General features: G+C 35.4%; 1 protein-coding gene across 7 annotated transcripts in view; it reads left to right on the top strand.

Moving 5' to 3' along the window:
• CCSER2 (coiled-coil serine rich protein 2) overlaps positions 1 to 21,668 on the top strand; it is a 120,659-nt gene that overhangs the window by 73,781 nt on the left and 25,210 nt on the right. For all 7 annotated transcript variants that reach the window (XM_072971186.1, XM_072971187.1, XM_072971189.1 and 4 more), the window contains 2 exons: positions 13,783 to 13,866; positions 17,701 to 17,787. In XM_072971186.1, coding sequence (XP_072827287.1) covers positions 13,783 to 13,866; positions 17,701 to 17,787 — 171 coding nt within the window. The remainder of the gene's footprint in view (positions 1 to 13,782; positions 13,867 to 17,700; positions 17,788 to 21,668) is intronic.

Genomic DNA, 21,668 nt, shown 5'->3' with positions numbered 1-21,668 from the left:
GCTTTGTCACCTCTCCAGTTCTCCTTATCATTATACTTTGTTTTAAAATTTTCTTTATTCTCATTTTAGTATCAGTTTAAAAGAAAGATAAAAATATTTCTAATCAAAAGCCCTTTACTTTTTAAAGATACAGAAAAGTATTTAAACAGTACTTGAGTTGTGTGACCGCTTCCTTATGAAACTTCAGTGTGTCACAGCTCCAATTTGATTTAACCCTGGCATGTTGTTGTTTGCTGGATTTGCCAGTAGAGAGGTGGGGTTTTGCATTCACTTGCAAACATAAGAACTTAAATAAACACTGGCAACCGGTGTTTGCTCGGGACATCTCATAAGAGATTGCTATTATAGGGAGGAGTCACCCTTAATTTCAGTAAACATGAAGCCCTTCAAGATTTAATTGAATACTAGCTCAGAAAGAAGAATGTCCACATAGAAAGAGATAATTGTATAATCTCTTTTGTTCTCTTACTTTGGCTTACTGTAAGTGGTTTACCCCAAGGCAATGTTCCTTAAACTCCCGTGGAATTCTTTTCCTTGATTATTTTTAGCAAAGTTTAATTGGCTATTTCCCTTATAAGGCTGAATTAAATTTATATACGAATATATTTATATATGAAATAGTAAAGAAAATGATTAATGAAAATAAAAATAGAATAAAAATGATTTCTTTAACCTGATTCTTATTGGAAGCAATAGAATTTTACAGTGCTTCTGAGAACTTTACATATAAATAAATGAAATTTTTATTACTTAGGACTTGTTAAATGTATGTTAGATTGATTTTAATCAAATAATTTTGCATGTATCTTACTTGCCTTAGCTGCTGGTTTTCCATCAATCCAGTGGACTCTCATTTCTGTCTTTGTTTTCCGGACTTCCAGGACCTGATCAAGAGGCCCTGCTTGACAAATGAGTAACCACCTGTGCATTTTGTAGACTTCCCATGGGTTCTGCAGAGAAAAAAAAATCAATTTTTATCTCTCTACACACACAGACACACACACACACACACACACACACACACACACACACACACACACACACACACACACACACACACACACACACACTTATGAAGAGATTTATTGTAAGGAATTGGCTCACATGATTACAGAGGCTGAGAAATTCCAAGATCTGCAGTTGGTAATCTGGAAACTCAGAGGGCTGATAGAGTTTCTAGTCTGATTCTGAAGGCCCACGAACCAGGAGAGCCAGTGATGTAAGTTCAGAGTCCAAAAGCAGAAGACCAATGTCCTAAATCAAAGACAGACAGAAAGAATGTGAATTCTCCCTTACTCCACCTTTTCTTCTATTCAGGCCTTCAGCAGATTGGATAAGACACACACACACTGGAGAGGCATTCTGTAAGTCCACATGGATGGTAGTTTTGGCAGAAGCATTGTGAGCAGGGAAGCAAATCATATCCAGAGTAAATGTCTGTTCCAGTAAGGATAAAACACTAGCTGGCTGATCACTCAGAGAATGGTGCCATATCAGGGACTCAGTGCTGATCTCTGCTGCTGGCGGGTAAGGCACTTAGCAGTGGCGGTAGCCAGGATGGCCATGTTGCTGAGTCCATGCATAACCTCCATCCCTGCCACCATGGCCATTTTATTCATGAGTCTATCAGGTGATAATAGGGGTGACTGGGAAACAGGCTGACTGGTGTCTACACCATGGGTCATCCTATCTACTTGATTATTAAAATCCTCATTCACACAAGACAAATATCTTCATATTATTTGCCCATTCAGAGAAGTCTGTCCACATACATCTTCCCCAAATTTCCTTGTCACCAATTACTCACTCAGGTTCCTTCCAGCTCCCTGACCATCAAGGCAAATCATTGGTCACAGCCCATGAATTGGTATGTAATTGTACCATTTTTCCATCTAAGCAAAGTAAACAACCGTATGTACTGCTTGAAGTTACCCACGGGGAGGATTTCTCTTTGCCGCTGTCCCTCTGGGATGTCCCAGAAAGGGACTGTAGTGCTGCAGCTGGCCACTTTCAGGTGTTGTCTAGAACCATCTGTAAACCAGACCAGAGTCTTCTCTTCCTCTGTCAGCTGATTATAGGGAGATCCTCAGAAGCCATAATGCAGGCTGAGAGGGAAAAGGCCTTGGAGCAGGAGTGGGGACTCTGGGCATTTGGGCCACTTCTTCATGTAACTTACTTGTATTGTCAGGGTCTGCTTGGGCCCGATCACATAAATACCACTTCCGTTTGATGATGGAATGTTGTTATGTACACCCAACTTTATGGCTCTGTGTGTCACGTAACACCAGCTCATGATGGGCAGCTCAGGTAGCAAGGTAACTTGGTGGCTCAAGGTTAAACATTTAGTCACTACTGAGAACCAGAGCAGAACAAGAGCTGTTTCTCAAAAGGAGAGTAGTTATTTGCAGAGATGGCTGGACATTTTGCTTCTGAGGTCATTATTCTGTAGATTGTAGTAAGCTGGATGGGTGACATGGCCAGGTTGGCCAAATCAGTATTTTTAAAATATTGCTTGAAGGCTCTGTGGGAAATGAATAGCAGAGGGAATGACTTAAGTCATAAAATTTAGGAGGCTGTTAAAGACAGCCACATTTTAGTTGAAAGTTGTTAAAAAGTGTTCTCTTTCATGCATATGTCTTACAGAGTTGTGTATGTAAAACTTTTAGATAGTGGTCATACATTTCAAGTGGGCATTCTAGATTCTGTAATACACATTATCTCTAGTTCTTGAAAAGTGGGTGATTTGGCTTCATCTCCTGATCGAAGAAGTTGAGGCTCAGAGAGCTTAGTGATAAGACCAGGACTTTTTACCCCAGTCTGTGTGGACTCCTAGACGTGCTGTACACAGTGTCAAACCAGGAGGTACCCTGGGTACAACACAAAGAGGAGAGAGTGAAGCAGTGCTTTCGTGAACCTTATTTTTCTTTGTCTCAGTAACACTGTGGGATGGGGAGGACAAGAGTAATTCTATTTTAATGGTCAAAAAACTGAGACTCCCAGATTTAGTTGTGTTTCTTAAAGTTACCTGGTTGCATACTAATGCAGAAAGTATTTAAAACCCAAGCCTTTTGAAATATTTTGGAATAATACTTCTCATATTTTATTACTAATTTAGAGGAGGATTTTAAATAAGAATTTTTGATCCCAATCTGAAGAGATGTGCACATACAGAAGATAAAATTGTTTAGTGGTGTCTTGTCTCCTCACTTTAATTTTCTACTTCCTGTTTCAAACACTTGAAGCATAATATGCATATAGAGAAGGGTGCAATTTATAAATGTCTATCTCAGTCAGTTTTCACAAACTGAAAATACCCATGGGACCAGCACCCAGCAAGAAAAGGAACAATACTAGGACCCCAGAATGGAAACCCTTTCCAGTCACTACCCAGTGGTGACTACCGGATTTCTGAAAACATAGATGAGTTTGCCTGTGTTTGAACTTTACATAAATGAAGGGAATATATTATATTCCTTTTTTGTATCTGGTTTCTTTTTCTTAACATTATATTTGCAAATCATTTATTTTTTTACATTTGTTTTTATTGCTGTGGAGTATTGCATGATATGAATATACCACAACTTATTTCATTTGTTCCACAGTTGATAGGCCCTTAAGCAGTTTTCCCGTTCTTGATTATTATGAATAGTGCTGCTACAGTATTTTGGTATATGTCTTTTGGTGAACATATGTGTGCATTTTTTGTTGGGTACATACCTATAGCGGGCTCAGCTTTAGTACATACTGTAAAATGGTTTTCCAAAGTGGTTATGTTCATCCTTTTTTTTTCCCTCTTGTTTCATTATTTTCCCTGTTTGCTTTTATCATGTTATCACATTCTGCATCTGTTCTGACCTTGGAGTAAGAAATGAAAAATCTAAGGTGGAGTAATGAGAAGAACATGATATCTCTTTCTGACATTTTTCTTTGGGATTGCAGAATCCCAGTGATTCATACTCTGTCTACCTGTATGGTGGGATAAAAATAAAGAAGTATGTAATAGTGTTTTATGAACTGTCAAGTTTGGTATACAAATATTTTTGTTATTTCCTCTCACCTTCAGTGTTGAGAATAAAACCAATAATTTGTCCTTCACATAATTCTCCTTCCTGTTCCTGTCTCTATGTCTGTGTGTGTGTGTGTGTGTGTGTGTGTGGGTTGATGGTGCACGGGTGCAGGGGTAGGTGGATGGAATATTTACAGCAGCAGCATCCTGGGTGAATGATTACCGCTTGATGGCAGAGAACCACAGAAAAGTTAGGGAACTCATGCTTCTCTATCCCCAGACTTTTCTCATCATTTCAGGGGAAAAAATGTTGATGAAATATACATAAAAAGAGCATATGCAATATATGGGTACACTTTAATGAACAATGTGAAACAGGTTTGTGCTCACCACCCAGGTTAAGAAATGAGACATTAAGAAGCTCTGTATGTGATCCTTCTTGACTGCAGTCCCTTCCCTTTCCAGAATCTAGTATTTCCCTTGTTTTTCTGTTAATTTTTAACCATCTATGTTTATATCCTATGAATACTAGTTTTGCCTCTTTTAGAACTTTATATAAATGAAATTATTCTGTGTTTCTCTGTGACTTGTCTTCAGCATTTTCTTTAAGGTTCTTTTTGTATTTATGTTTATTTCTGTTCTTAATTTTCATTTTTATACTCTCCTATTCCATGAACAGTTTCTTTGTCCATTTTACTCTTAGTGTCCATTCTGTTTCTTTCCACTCTTTTTTTCTATGACAAACAATATTGATAAGAAGGTTTCCTGGTATACATGTGTGAAAATTCTTCTGGAGTAACTAACTAGGAGTGGAATTCTGAATCATGACACATAGAAATACTCTACTCTGGAAACACCAAATTATTTTCCAGAACTGTTCAATCTGTTTCACTCCCTCAAGTAGTAGATGGTTCCCCCCCTCCCCCATTCTTCTACATCTGTGCAACTCTTGGTATTCCCCATCTTAATTTCTGTCATGTGGTGCGAATCTAGTGATATTTAATTGTGGCTTTATTCTGCATTTCAATATCAGAAAACCAACATTGATACATTACTATCATTTAATCCTCAGAGCCTGTTCAGGTTTTGCCTTTTGTCCTGACAGTGTCCTTTACAGCAAAAAGATCCAGTGCAGAATCACACATTGCTTTTAGTTGTCATGTTTCTTTTTTTTTTTTTTTACATTTTTATTGATTCATAATCATTTTACAGTGTTGTGTCAAATTCCAGTGTAGTTGTCATGTTTCTTTAGATTTCTTCAAACTAAAGTACTTTCTCAGTTTTCTCTTAACTTTGACGACTTTGATATATTTATTCTTTTGGCCAGTTCTCCTGACTGTAAATAGATTCTCACCACCACTGTCACCCCCTGTCATGTGCAGTTGCCCTCTTCACCCCACTGAGATTCTGAACCCCATGCCTGGCTGCTCTCCTGTGTATACCTTCCTCACCCTGCTCGGGCTCTGACACCCCGCACCATCTCTGTGAATGCGTCCTCACTCTGCTTGGGCCTGACACCGCTTGTCAGTTGATGCCTACATGTGGGTGCCCTCCTCTCCCTACTCGGGTCTGACACCTGGCACCGGGCCTTCTTCCTGCATAGATGCCCTCTTCATGCTGCTTGAGCTCTGGTAGCCTCTCCAGGCCATCCCGTGTAAGAATACCCACCTCACTCTGCTTAGACTCTGACAGCCCACACCAGCTGCTCCTGTGCACGTGCCCTCCTCATTCTATTCAGGCTTGACTCTGGTACCAAAACAGTCTCCCATGCCCTCTGTGGATCCCTTTTTCACTCTTTTGGGTCCTGACATGCCTTGGTAAGCTGTACCCTGCAGGGACGTGTTTCTTAACCTATTCAGACTCTGAAACCCTGTGCTACGTTGTCCTTTTGGGTGCAGACTGGTCTTTTTCTGTCTCAACTAATGGTTCAGGAAAGGAAAGGAAAATGAGGAAGAAGAAGCAAACTTTAAAAAATGTTACTGACTTTATCAAGGTAGAATTTCCATTCGAAGAAAGTGTACCCATTTTAAGTATGTAGTTTGAGTTTTGACGAATATATACAGTTGTGTAACCACCACCAGCACCCAATCAAGGTATGGAACATTTCTGTTGCTGCTAGAATTCTCTCACGTCGCTCTGCAGTCAGTCTTCTCTCGAACCTGGCCCAGGCAGCCCCTTCTCTGCTGTTACTAAATTTTGTCTTTTCTAGAATTTCATCCAAAAGTTTTGTCTCTTTGTAGATCATCCAGTGTCTGTTCTTTTTGTTTCCAGTTTTTTTCACTCACTGTAATGGCCTTGATACTCACCTGTGCTTTGTGAGTTTCAGTGCATTCCTTCTTATTGTTGAATAACGTACCATTGTACATGTATGTACCACAATTTTAATCTGTTAACCTGTTGATAGACATTTGAGTTGTTTTTAGTTGTGGGATGATTGGGATAATGTTGAATTTCTAGATTAATGATGAAAGTTAATAAGTATAGATGTATTCAGTAAACTGACATTTGAGTATAGGCCAATTCTTCCACTTGTTTGTTTTGTGATCTTGGGTAAATTACTTGAACTTCCTAGGCCTAGATTTCCTCATAAAAGAAACGCAGATTATAATAGCTCTTATCTCAGGACTTTTGTAAAGAAAGCATGAGGAAACTCAGATAAAGTGCTAAGTATTGTGTCTGATGTATAGAAAGCAATTAAAATGTTAGCTGTTGTATTACGGACAATAATAGCAACATCAACAAGGATAAAAATGTGAAGGTCAAGGGTTTTTAATTGCTTATATTGCTTATAATTTTATGTAGCTGCCCAAAAAGCTAATTCTGTTTACTTTAATATTCACTTAATTGTTATTTCATTGTTCAGTATTCTTTATTAAGCACTTGTTGGGTATCAAAGATTGTGGTTAGGAAACATAATTCTTGTCCTGTACCTAGTACATCATGCTTAAAACAACACATTACAACTGGTGGGTTTCGAAATGAAGTTTGTCCATCATAACTAAGCTTTTCCTTGTAAAGTAGAATAGTTTAGAAACTATCAGGGGGCGTCGCATGTAATAAGGACAGGTATTATTTTGTGAAACTTGTTTTTAGGGTGATATCTGTATCTCTGTCCATCTACCATCCATGCATCATTCTTTTTAGAAATATGCAAGTGTGTGCATGCGCGCGCACACACACACGCGCACACATAGTCAAGTATATGTGTACATGGTTGTGATTTAAAATGTATTCCTTGTGGGACATGGTCAAAAAAAAAAAAACCCTTTATTCTAGTAGATAAATAGTGTAATACTCAAGGCTCCAAGGATTGTAAAGAAATACTTAAACTGGAAATAATGAAATAACCACCACATCAATAAAACATTAAATCATCAATAAATATACTGAAAGATATTTGTGATGTTTTATAAAGAATCCTGCAAAACTTTATATAAAAAGTTTAAAGAAAGTACTTATGTTCTATAGGAAGGCTAAATATTACAAAAATTATCTTAATTCATGGATACTAATGTAGTAACCAAAACAACTACCTTATGTCCTAGGAGGACATGCAAGTATTAAATAACTGTAAGAATGATGTGTTGGCATGTCACACTGATTTGACATCTAGGTTTCCTGGGATCAGTCCCCAGATCCAAGCTGTGTAGGAATGGACCAGGCCACAGGTGGGAGCTTCTCGGGGACACACTGTACTGTTGGGACCCATCCAGCTCTTAAACAGAGTTGCTGATTCCCCTGAAACCAGATCTCATGGAAATGCCTTAGCATTTCCTTCCAAGACATTGCCAGAGAGTCCAGTACATGAGAGGCACCTGGGAGACCTGTGGGGGTGTGGGGTGTGTGGGTGGGAAGGATGATGTGTTTAAAAGGGCAAAGATAAGATACAATCTGAGTGTATGATTGGAACCTGTTGTTCTTCCCAGTGCTATTTATAGAAATACAATTTCAACCTTAATCAGAACAGTTTTATTTTGGGGATTCATCAAACTGATTCCAAAATTGTTAACACTTAAGTGCAGGATTCGTGTAAATTGAGAAAGACAAAAAGAGGAGAGAAAACCCCTTAGAGTAAGATATAATTCCAATACAAACAGAAACACAGAGCAGTGGAAGAGAATGGAAAACCCAGAAATATGTGCTGAAGTATCTACTAAAATCAGTTGGACACTGAAAGGTTTTGAAATAAATGCTGAGAAAAATCGGTAGCATAGAAGCAGTTACTTAGTTTCTTGTTTTATATTAAACTCAGGTGGTTTGAAGAGTTAAATATTTTTTAATGTAGAAAATTCAGAAGAAATTTACAAGTAATATTTAAGTAACAAAAGAAACCTTTAGAAAAGGATCTCCTGACTCAGATATATACAAATTAAACACTTAGGTTTAATTAAAAAGTCTAAACAAAAGAAATTTGTAAATAATGTTTGCCTAGCATATTATAAACCACCGATATATAACAATGCTCTAGTCAATTTGAATGCAAGGTAGATTTTTCTGTTTTGAAAATGTCTTTGACCCAGCCATCTGTGAGGGTCAGCTCGTTCCTGAAACACTTTGAAAATCAGGCTTTATAATTTTATGTTTTTAAAATCCTTCGTAGCTTGACTCATTAGATTTTATATCCCATAGGTAAATTACGGTATTACTTAAACATTATTCTCAGTGTACATTCAGGTTTGTATGATGTGATGCTTATCCATATTCTTCTGCTTTTAAAGAGAAGGTGACTTTTGAAAAGAAAATGAACAAAATCTCTCCTTCCTCTACTTCCTTTCCTAGAATGCCTCTTGTGATTGTGTTGTAGCGTATCTGAAACACAAGGCAGCTTTGTTGACATCACTGATGATGCTTGTCAACAGAGATTGGTCAACGCTGCCAGACTTTTTGGTTAGTCATTTCAAGTATCCATGTCCATTGCAACTGCTCTGGAACTCATAGGAAGATCCCAGTTTTTACAAACTCATGGAAGAACCACCTGGGTAAGATGGAGTTTATTATAGGGTTTCCCAACAAGTTAATACGTGAAGAGTTTTAATATTTGAACAAAAGTTTACCTTTATGTTTTGTCAAAGAAGAAAAGTGGAAGATGGTTTGCTGGCAATAGTTCCCTAATGCTCTTAGAACAGAGGAAGGTTTAACTGTCTTTTTTAATCTTTAATAAAATGCTAACGACACAAGAGTTAATCAGTTTAAAGTTAATTGCGTTCAGAGTTCAAAAAATCCTAACTAGAACCCATAGAAACTGCTAAGACACTTCACTTATTAAAACAGCTAGAATACTTGGACAGTCAGCCAGCTGTGAATTGCTTACTTTGGCGCAGTGGTGTTTTATAGTTTTTATGTGTTATTTTTGCATCTATGCATTTATTAAATATGTTTTTGTAGAATGTTTAGAGCAGTGCCCAGCACTGGTTAATAAATGTTGGCCCTTTAGTTATGTGTAGTGTGAAGCATGAGCATTGCATGCATGGCTGTTAGTGTTTTTAAAAAGAGAATTTCTTATCTATGTTCTATGATTTTCTCCCCTCTAATGCTTAAAGCTTTTCTGAAAATGGTTCCTAGTTTTGGCCTGAACACTTTTCATCTTAGTCAAGGTTTAATTGAGAGAACTACCATTATTTAGTGTCAAAGTTGTTTGGAGGGTAGTTGATTTTATTAATTGATTCAGTTGGAGATTATATTCATGATCTTTAAGCTCTTGTGCTTTGATGGAAATAATAGCTTTTTCCTTCTTTGATCTCATGAATCTAGTCTACTAGACTGTTAAAAAAAATTGAAAGGCTTTTTTTTTTCCCTTTGAGGCATAAGGGATAACTTAAACATTAATGATTCCTAATTGTCTTGGGCTATACTATAAATTTATTTTATTTAGAATAATTTTTTTTTGATTTTCGGAAGTGCTGGTTTGGTATATGAGACTTTTCATTTTTAAATTGATTTGTAATCTTAGTATACATTAATAATGAAGAATGTCTATGTGATATAAATTCTTTGGAATGTATTGATATTTCCTTTGTGTCCTAAAGCAGGTGTTGAAAAACTTTTTTTTTTGCCACATAGTTAATATTTTAGCCTTTTCAGGCAAGAGGCAAAATTGAGGTTATTGTGTAGATGTTAATAAAATCATTTAAATGTAACCATTTAAAAATGTAGAAACCATTGTTAGCTCATGGATTGTAATAAAAATAGGCAATTGACTGGATTTGTCCTGTGGACTATAGTTTGTTAACAGCTGGCTTAGAGCATGGCCAGTTTTTGTGACTGTTCTGTTTGTTTGAAGGTTATATATTCTCTGTATTTTAGGTAGCAGTTTATCTATTATATTAATCTTATGGTATCTTTAGGATATTCTATTAGGTATATAAATCTCTATGATTGGCAAATCTTGGATTTTCCCTGTTATGACTAATTAAAGCCTTTCTTTATCCTCATTAATACTTTTCATCTTTAATTATACCTTAATTACAACCTCTTGTGTTATAGTAACATTGCTATGTCAGGTTTATTTTCCTTGTGATTGTTGAGATTTATCTGGTGTTTCTCTCTTTTTGTTTGCTTTTAATTGTTTCATTAGTCAGGTCTTGTATTAGTTTTCTAGGGCTGCCATCACAAAGTACCACAAACTGGGTAGCAAATGACAACAGAAGTTTACTCTCTTGAAATTCTAGAGGCTAGACATCTGAAATCAAGGTGTCATCAGGGCCATGTGTTCTCTGAAGGTTCTAAGAGAGGAACCATCCTTCCCTCTCTAGCTTCTGGGGTTACTGGCAGTCCTGGGCATTCCTTGGTTTGTAGATGGATCGCTCCATTCTGCTCCCACCTTCACATGACCCGAGTGTCCAAATTTCTGTCTTCTTATAAGGACACCAGTCATGTTAGATTTAGGTCCACCCTAACCCAGTGTGACCTCAACCAGATTACATCTGCAAAGACCCTATTTCCAAATGAAGTCATAGTCACACGTTCCAGGTTAGCATGAATTTCTAGGGGGACACTATTTAACTTAGTACAGTTCTATTGAGGTATAAAATACATTTAGTAAAATTCAGCTTTTTGTCGTATAGTTTTGTGAGCTTTGACAGATGCATGAGGTTGTGCAGCTATTATGATTGCATCCCAAAATTTCTTCTTTTTCTCCTTGAAAATCAATCCCTGTATCTGCTGTTGGCACCTGGCAACCACAACATCTGTTTTATTATGTCTCTGTAGTTTTGCCTTTTCAAGACTGTCACATACGTGGAATCCCATATTATTTCATCTTTGAAGTCTAGCTTTTTTCACTTACTGTAAAGCATTTCAAATTCATTCCTGCTATTTATTACATGTATCAGTAGTTGCTGTTTATTACTGAGTAGTATTACACTGTATGCATATACCACAGTCTGTTTATCCATTTACCAATTGAAGGATATTTGTGTCTATTTCCAGTTGTTGGCAATTATGAATAAAGCCACTGTAAACATCAATGCACACATTTTCATGTGAGCATGTTTTCATTTCTCTTGGGTAAATACCTGGGGATGAAATTACTGGTTGTATGGTATTTTCTTTTTAAGAAATTGCTGACTATTTTCCAAAGTGGTTATCTGGTTTTGTATTCCCACCAGCAGTTAATGAAAGTTCCAATTGTTCTGCATCCTTGTCTGAATTTGGTACTGTCAGTATTTTTCAAATGCCCTTCCCATAGGTGTATGTCACTGTGGTTTTAATTTGCATTTGCCTAGTGACTAATGACATTGAGCATCTTTTCATACGCTTATTTGCATTTGTATATCTTCTTTGGTCAAGTGTCTGTTCTTTTGCCTATTAACAAAAATATGTTTTATTATTGATTTTTCATAGTTCTTTATATTCAAGTCCTTTATCAGGTATGTAAATGATGAGACAAATGATTATTGAAAAAATGGAATTAGCTTTTTGGGCAACTATTTACAATTGTGAGTTAATGAAGTCAGTTAAAAACCCTAGGCTTTCACATTATCATTATTTTTGTTGTTGTTATTGTTAAAAACTAGCCAATTTATAAATGCTCTCTAGGAGTTAGGCACCACGCTCAGTATTTTATCTGAATTGTTGCAAAATATTTTCTCCTAATCCATGGCATCTCTTTTCATTCTGTTAATAGTTTTTTAAAAAACAGAATTTTTACTCTTGAAGTCAAATTTATTTTTTTTTAATGAATCATGTTTTTGGTGTTATGTCTAAGAAATCCTTGCTCAACCCAAAGTCACAAAGATTTTCTCTGTTTATTTGGAGAATTTTGATAGTTTTAAGTTTAACATTTAGGTCTACCGTCTGTTTTGAGCATTTTTGTACATGGTGTGAAGTATGGGCAAAGTTAATTTTATTGCATATGGATATTCTAGGACCATTTGTTGAAAAGTCTATCCTTTCTCTATTGAATTATCTTTGTACTTTTTTCAAAAATGCCTTTGAACATATATGCTTCATTCTCTCTCAGGTCAAAATATTTAGTGTCCATATGGCATCACCAATAAAAATGTAATTTATCTCTGCTAGAAATTTGACAAATGCTTATATTTCACTGTCAATCACTATTACCTTTTCATCTTTTAAAAATACTCATTTCTAGATGCCATCCCTAGAGATTCTGATTTCGTAGGCATACAGTACTGTAAATAAAGAAGAAAATGGTCTACATACTTATGTCTCCTATTTTAGCACTCTTGTTTCAATGCAGGACATGTCCATGGTCTGGGAGATTTCCTTCAGGACAGCTAGGTCTGAGGAAGGTTGCTATGTTAGTGCTTCTGGAGGGTTATTGATTCACTGCGTGTCCCAGGGCAGCTAGGCCTGAACGAATAAGATATTGGACCACAGTTGTACTTCCTTGGTCAGGGACTCAGTCAGCATTATCCCAGGCATATTCTTTACTGGTTCATCTTTCCTGAGATTTTTTGTGAATTGTTGAACATGCCATTTTTTGCTGGTTATTTCTAAACCATTTCAGCAATGGGTGGGACTTAATACTATCCTGTCATTTTATTTTGGTTGGGTTTAAAGGCAAAAAAATTAATTTTTTCAACTTTTTTTAATCGAGGTATGGCATACATCCAGTAAAGTGCTTAATTAAGATGTAAAGCTTACTTGTGTAAAGCTTGTACTTTTCATTTGTATGTATCCATGTAACTGCCATATAGACAAGACATAGAATATTTCCAGTATCCTAATATGTTCCCTGATGCTTCTTCCTATCAGTAGCCCCTTTCCCCTGAATCAACCACTGTTCTGATTTTTAGCATCATAAGTTAGTTTTGCCTGTTCTCAAACTTTATATAAATAGTCATTCACTATATATACGCATATGTTTGGTATTTTTAATCAAATAATTTTTGTCATCAGGCTTTTTTGAGCTATTTAATATTATTGTTTCTGACTCCTTTATACTCAAAACACCGCATCTAACAGCAGATTTACTTTGACTTTTATTTTGCATTTTTCATAGGGGAAATAATCTTACAATTCTTCAGGAAACCTCCCGTATTCCTTTTCTCACTCTAAAACTTTCAGTGGCTTTCTGCGTCATCCATTTATATGGTATACGTTAACTTATTTCCACAAAGTATTCTTTCCTATGTTCTCTGGTTTCCTTTTCCACTTTGCTTCTACCAGTGCATAGAGATGAAAAGGAGATTTCTAAAATCTTATTTCCTGTTTGATTTTTGCCACTCTAGCATTTGGTCTGGAGTGAATTCAGGTTGAACTGCATATGCAGTTAGTTGTATTAATCTTGTGTTTTCCTTTTCTTCTGACAGCATGATGGAAGTGGTTCATTGCATGATGTTCAACTCTCATTGCCATCCAGTCCGGAACCAGAAGATGGTGATCAAATATACAAGGTATGATGACTAGGGAGTCATGCTGAAGTTTTCAAAAAAAATTTTTATTAGTAAAATTATAAAGCAATAGCAAGGAAAACATTTAATAATAAATGTATTAAAACCTGCAGTTTTGCTCTCAGGTTTTAATCAGATTTGCTTTAACTTTTACCACTTTATTAAGTTAAAGTGATATCCCTGTGGTACGTTGATTTGAATTTGTTGTATCAGTTGAATAATCATCTGTCCTTGTATTAGTAATGGTGCAGGATTCTTTTTAAAAAATCATTGTATCATTAAATTCTTTTTTCATAATTATGAATAACAGTTTTTAAAATATGACCACCAATAAAAATTAAAGTGGTTAGTATGTACTTCTCACATACAATCACTACATTGAAGAAATATACTAAAAATGAAATTAATTTGTTTACTCTTTTCATGTTTAAAGATATAAGTATAGAATGCAGTTGCATTTTCATGTTTGAAGGTGGTTTTTGTTGTTTTTTTAATATATAGTTCTCATCTTTTGGTCTAGTTTTAGTTAAAGCTCTTTTTGTTTTTTGCAGCTGCCTGAATCACATATTTATTTCTTATGCACGTACAAGTATTCTTGATATCTTTCATATTTTCAAGTAAAATTATTGTTTCCTTTCACATTCTGTTTTCAAGGTATGTTAGTCAGTGTGTGCTATTCATCTCTAGTAACTGGTGGCTTACAACAACAAAAGTTTATTTTTCACTTGTTGTTTCTCAGTATGTTGCATATTGGTTATAGATCAGTGGGACTTCACGTGTCCTTCATTCTGGAATCCAGGCTGAAGGATCAGCCCTTATCCTGGGACGTGTTATTTTTTGTACCTGAATAGCATTGGCAGAATAACGTGGATTCTGCTTGGATGTAACGTATGTCGCTTCCAAAACAGGTCATGTGGCCAAGCTTGGTATTAGGGGGTCACAGAAGCATAATTTTCTTATAGGATGTAGAGTGACTTACTGGGAACAGAATTATGTGTAAAACATAAAATCAAAAGAATGTAGGATAGTAGTCATGTCTGGTTATCTAATCTTAGCTTTTCAGCATGTTACCTACCTGTCCTTGTGCAAATTTCTTCCCATCTCTGGACTTCCATCCTATTGTGAGTTTAATAATTGGTCTGCAGCAGGACATCTCTTTTTAAAAAGAACTTTTAGATGTATACCCAATTGAGAACCATTGACTTAGAAGACTTCTGATTATCTCTCAAAGTATTTTTAAGTTTTGTGACTGATATTTTAAAAGTAAAGTTGACTTTTTTCCTGAATTTCTTTGGAAAAGTTTCTCACATGTAAAGAAAAAAATTTTTTAAAGAAAAGTTAACTCTTAACTTTTTTTTTTTACAGAACTACAGTGTTTTCATTTTTTCCATGTTCCTTTATAGTTTACCTATAAATTTAATGTTACATGATGGCCTTATTGTTACACATTATTTGTTTCTTGTCCCTACTGGCTTTCCTCCCAGGCAGATTATTTCTAGTCTTTCTTCCTTCTTTCCTCAGTGAGATGTAATAGCTCATACTGTCTCTCTCTGGTACTCTAGCCTGTCCTTCACTTTCATCAGCAAATCCTTCTCATGCAAGATGGTTTCGCAGTTCAGTTCAAATGATACAAATATGGTGACTTACGCCATTACAAACTTAGGGTCTGAAATCTCCACTGGACCTGCACGTCTCCATTGTGTCCTTTACATCAGGACAGCTCCCTCTCCCATTCCCCTCGTGAGCTGTTTCAGACATTGACCACTCTCCTCAAACACCTTTGTCATCCACTCTTCTGCTGCCTGCCTTCCTGCTTTCTGACTTATCTGTATCTATGTCACTCTCATCCACTTTGTTCCAGTCACAGGGGAAGAGTGGCCACTGTTCTGTGGATGACCACCTTTTCTTCTCGTGTTCTCAGCTCTATTTTCTGCTGCTGTTAAAGACCTAACTACGTCCTCCTCCTCTCTCATCTCTCTCCAGTGGCTTTCTGTACTTTCTCTTCACCTTGTTTATAAATTTCTGTATCTTACCTACTTTAAACTTAGTAAATCAAATAAACCTTTCCTTGACTCTGCTTGAGCTACTCTTACCAGTTAATGTGGAAACCTGGAAAAACGAAAATAGCTACTGTTTAATGCTGTAGACATCTGGCATGGCTGGCCTTTGTCTTAAAAGCTTTATCCCTTGGTTTTTATGTCACTTCTCTCTGAATTCCCTCCATGTCCCTTAACATTTCTCCCCCATTTTCTTTGTAGGTTTCGTTTCTTCTTTAGAATGTAGATTTGTATCTTTAGTCCAGTCCTCATTGAACTTTCTGCTGTCATGATATCATGTATAACATATGTTGGAGACATATAAAATCTTTCTCTCTCATATTTGGTAATCCTGTTGTCTACTGGACATTTCCACTGTATGTTCCACCCATAGGTACTTCTAACAATGTATTTAAAACTCACGAGTATTGCTCTTTGGACATGTTTCTCCTTCATTCTCTGTTTCTATTCACTCTATCATTCAAGCTAAAAATACAGACATCACTCTTGACTGCCCCTCTGTCCTCTTCTCTCACATGCAGTGAATCACCAAACAGCATTTAAAAACTCTTTTCTTCCCCATTGTGATGCTTGTTTGATATGTTAAAGCCTCTACAAAATGTCTGTTTCTGATCTCTTGTTAATGAGACTGCATTTCCCACCGCCCCCAGTGTATCTGAAGAAGATGGTATACTTCACTCATTAATAACACATTATAATTATTTGCTTACTTATTTTTATCCCTGGAAAAGTATATCATTCTATAGTCAACTCTTGAACTACACAGGTTGAACTGCATGGGTCCACTTACATGTGGATTTTTTTCAGTAATAAATATAGTACTATACCGAACTGCAGGTGGTTGAATCCAAGGATGTGAAACTCATGGATATGGAGAAATATCCATACTCATGGATATGGAGGGCCAACTAAAAGTTAGACCCAGATTTGTTACCTCAAAGAGGGTCCGCACCCCAAACCCTGCGTTGTTCAAGGGTCAGCTGTAATTTTCTTGCTTGCACTACTTCATCAGTGTGCATTTCTGGATAATTGAATAGCGGTAAACAAAATGGGCTAACTGCAGGGTAATGATACCTTATACTTGGCAATATAACCGAATTCCTGCTTACCTTAACAATAGGTTTCCATTAACACTATTAGGAATTTTTTTACGGACTAAGTTCATAGGATATCTTCTCTTTGATTCAGGCAGTTCTCATGAAAGTAGCTCATGGGAAAAGAATCTTCCTTGTTCCCCTCAGGCATACTTATCTTTCTGCTGCTTTCTGAACCATCCACGAAATGACTCTGTGCCTTTAGTTACGCCAGTTTCTTCTGCTTGTTGTGCCCTTCATCTCCTCTGACAAGCAACTCTTAGATATATTCCTTGAAATCTAGCGGAAGTTACTGTTTTGCATGTAATTAATTTTACTATGTGGCCTAGGTGCTAGTTTTCTTGTCTGTAAAATGGAGATAATAGTACCTACCTTAGGGTCACAGTCAGAATCAACTGCTTCGATACCTAGAAGTACTCAGCTCTTGGCACTGATGAGTATTCAATGAATGGTAGCTGTTGCTGCTGTTAGTGTTCATTGTTTACGTGTCAGACTCTTTTAGACTTGAATTCTTAGAAGAGCAAAGTTTTTTTTTTTTTTAATGGGCTAAAATAGGTGGCGTATTTAAGAATTTTCCCCTTAAATAAACAGTTCATTACTCAGTCTTCATCATTGATTTAATGCTTCTTGTTAGTGTTTTTAAAATACAGTTAAATACTTACATTAATCTTTTAAAAATATTTCAGAATGAAGATTTGTTAAATGAAATAAAACAACTTAAGGAGGAAATAAAGAAGAAAGATGAAAAAATCCAACTATTAGAACATCAGCTTGTAAGTAGTATGTAAAGTGGAGGCTTTTCAAACTGGGCAAAGTATGTATATTTTTAATAAAACTTGAGCCAGAATTGAAATTTTATTTTATTTTTGGCTTTTAAAATTGCACTGTTCTATTATTTTTAGATTATATGCACTCTGAAAGTATGTGGTTCAGTTTTCAGTCTAAATAATAAGTTTTGAAAATAAAAAACTCAAATAGTCCATTTTCAGTTGCCTCGGTTTTGGGGATTTGAAATTTACCAATTTACATTCATGTTATTGATGAATGAAACTGGGTATTCAGTCTTAGGAATCTGTGTGGCTGTCTGATAGAGTGAAGGTTATTCTAAAAAAAGTTTCTTTTTTTCCATGGACGATGTTGAGTAGGATCTCACAGAGCCATGTTTGAATCTTTATAATTTTACAGCTGTTACAACATCACATGTTAGTTTCATATGAAAACTATGTGTGCTGTCTCTTGAACTTAGTTATAATTTAGTTTGTAAGTTAAAAGGCCAGGATAGCAAGACCATAATGGCATAACAATCACAACAGGCCAAAGAAAATTTTTGTTGGAAGTCAAAAGCATGTTTAGGCATAGCAAAGCAATTCAGCAATGTAAAAGAGTAATCTCACTCAGAATAGAAAGGATATATATATTGAACTCTGAGCCACTGGGTCAGATCAGAGATCCAGCTTACAAATAAATAGTAAGGACAGGTGGATCAGGTGTTATGATTAAGGGTATCAGAAACCTTAAGAATCTGAAAAAAAGAATATTGCAATTTGAGGGCCTACCAAAAATAAAATTAAAAAAGAAAAGATTAAGACCTAATGTTTGTATTTCAAAGCTAAAGATAAAACCCAACCAACCTAGTAGCCAATTTTGGGGGAGAAGAAAAGTCACCTTTAGGAAATTAAGCTTCCTATTTTGCAAAAATGTATTACAGAGCACAAGAAAGTTGTTGTGTCTAGTACACTTCAGAAAAAAAGGTTATGATCCTCATTTTTAGAGCTAAACACATTTTTATTTGTAAATAAAGGTACATTCTAGACCTTTAATGTATTGAAAAATATGCCACCCAGTTATCTTTGTAAAATTATTTAATAATGCACTCCAAATACTTGAGAGAGAAATTTTAAAATAACTCAAGAATAAGGAAGTAATGGTTAAAACAGAATGAATCGTGAAATGAAAACCATTGTGAGAGAGACTAGGTAGGCTAAACTTCCCAGCTACTAACGGGAGAAAACTTGATGCTCATTATTTAATCTTATGTAATTATATATCATTTGAATTAAAAATGATTCAATTAAATTAAAAATGATTTTAATTTAAAAATTTAAAATTGCTATTTTAAAAAATATTTGGATTAAATAAAACAGATTTGAGGAAAGAGATAAGGAGTATGCTAAAGAAGTCAAGTGCTGAATCATTTATCTGCAAATGGGTATCTAAAATTTTTCTTTTTTATATGCCTAGGTAAATTTAAATGTTTGTGAAATGCTTTATGAGCTTAGAATAACATATCTTGTGAAAGATAAAGTAAAAAAAAAAGAAGGTATGTAAAGTAGAAAAATACCAAGGATATCTAAAAACAGCAGAACTAAAGTGACAGGAATTAGATCAAAGGTAATAAATATAATAGTAAGTACAAATGGCCTTATCTCATGGAGAGAACTTTAGTGAGAATTTAAAGCAAAATCCATTAATTTCTTTGTATAAAGGAAATTTAGGTCAAGTAAAACAGCACAGTAATGCTAAATATAAAAGGTTGAGTGAGGCAGAATAAAGTTATTCTCACCTGAAAAACTGGAGTTGCAATATTAAAATTAGAAAAATAAATCTAATACTAAAAGAATTATGAAGAGATCATTTTATATTGATATATAATTAATAAATAAAGATAACAGCTTTTTATGGTGAGAAGTTTTACTAGTGTTCTTTTAACTTCAGTATGCTTCTTTAGAAAATAAGAAATGTTCTCTTCCTAGCTGAAATAATTATTACCTTTAACCAATTAATAGTAATTTTTAAATATCTTCTAATATCTAGTCCATATTTAGATTTCCAGTTCCTGAACTATCCTGTACATTTGTACATTACATCTAGTTATTATCTCTTAAGTCTCTTTTACTTTAGAATCATTTTTTTTTTCATTATACTGACTTATTGAAGAGGCTGGGCTAATTGTCCCGATTAGTATGTCACCTTACAGGTATCTTTTAGAAGGCTTCAGAAATAACTAAGACAATCCTAAAGAAAGAAAGGAAAATGAAGAAAGGTGAAAACATCACTCTTTAGCATTATGTACTTTGAAATTCTCTGTACTGGATATATTAAATTGTGATGGGCCTTTATTTCAGAAAGGCCCATCACCTATCTTCAGTACAGTTGTGGAACTCTAAAAAGTCTCTTATTCAGCTCAAGAGAATGTAAAAAGATATAAAAGGTAACAGCAGTTCTCAGATTGCCAGAATTAAAATTGCCTCTTTACAGTTTTTTTTTTTCTTTCCTTACATCCCTAAATTGCTTTTCTTGTAACAGCAAAATGTCATTAGAGGAGCCATAGACTAGGAGTTAGAGGACTTACCTTGTCCTCAGTGTTAATTAGCTGAATGACATTGGCTGTTGCCATCACTCTGGTGCTTTCTTTATCAAAAACATGAAAAATTTTCTAGGTGATTTCAAAGTCCCTTTCAGTTTCTAGCTTTCTGTTCTTTTTATCTTTTATATGTACTCAACTCTAACCTATGTTTGCATGCAAACTGTAAGAAAAATAAAGTGACAATAGACTGTGTTAAGTTCATATTTTATGTGAAATGTGCAGATACAAAATTAGATTTCAGTTCTCCAAGAATTTAGCTGAAAGATAATAGAGGCATGACTATTTAAACCTTATTCCAAAATGCTAAGAATGCCCGTTTATTTTCACCTTAGTATACTAGTTAAATAATACTAGTCTGCCTTTCTAAAAGTTACCTGTAAGATGAGATACTAATTATACTAGTTAAGTTATATACATTTGCTCATTGAATCCTCTTAATAATCTTACAAAATTACTAGTGTACAGTTTTCTTTATGGGGGTATAGAAGGTGGAATTCAGCTTAAGTAGACTAGTAATGTAATATATTTGAGAAGCCATGAGCAACTTGAAGCTGCACGGACCTGGGTTCAGATCCTGGCTCTGAACCTTAGTAGCCATATTCTCTTAGGGAAGTTACCTAATTTCTCTTTAACCTCTTCTATATGTGGGGCTAATAAAAATAATACTGACTAGAAAGGTTTGTGATAGCTAAATGAACTATGTATGTAAACTCCCTAATGCTACACTAGGCCCATGGGTGCATGAGACATAATAATTGTTATTTGACGATTTGCTTCAAATTACCCAGCTAGTAAATCAGTACACACCTAATGATGTCTTAAGTTTCAAGTAAAATCCCTAACTGAAAGTGACTTAAAAATAAGAACATTTATAAACCCAAATAACAAAGTGTATTGGTCCTATCCATTTCCATGGTTTCTTAATTGGTCATTTAGGTAACGGTAAAGTTCTAGGGTAGCTTTTCTGGAATCCTCTTGGCTGTCCCTTCGTGGATACAAGATGTCTGCTATAGCTCTGTGTGTCACATACTTGCACAGTAGTCCCCAAAGATGGGAAAAGGGCCTGTTTTCTGTAGCATACTTTTTTTAAAAAATTAAGAATATTTCCTTAGAAATAACCCAGACGTGTCTCATGTTTTATTGGCTAGATTTGGGTTCTTTGTTCCTTAACTATTGAGAAATGGGATTAATCAGGTTGGTTCAGACTAATCAAAATCTGTCATTGGGTCAAGAGATAGGATACACACTTCCCTGAATATGGGACCACAGAGAAGGTGAGCATCTGAA

Source organism: Vicugna pacos, chromosome 11 (genome assembly GCF_048564905.1).
Source record: "Vicugna pacos chromosome 11, VicPac4, whole genome shotgun sequence".
Classification (NCBI taxonomy): domain Eukaryota; kingdom Metazoa; phylum Chordata; class Mammalia; order Artiodactyla; family Camelidae; genus Vicugna; species Vicugna pacos.
This window is presented reverse-complemented; position numbering and strand designations above follow the sequence as displayed.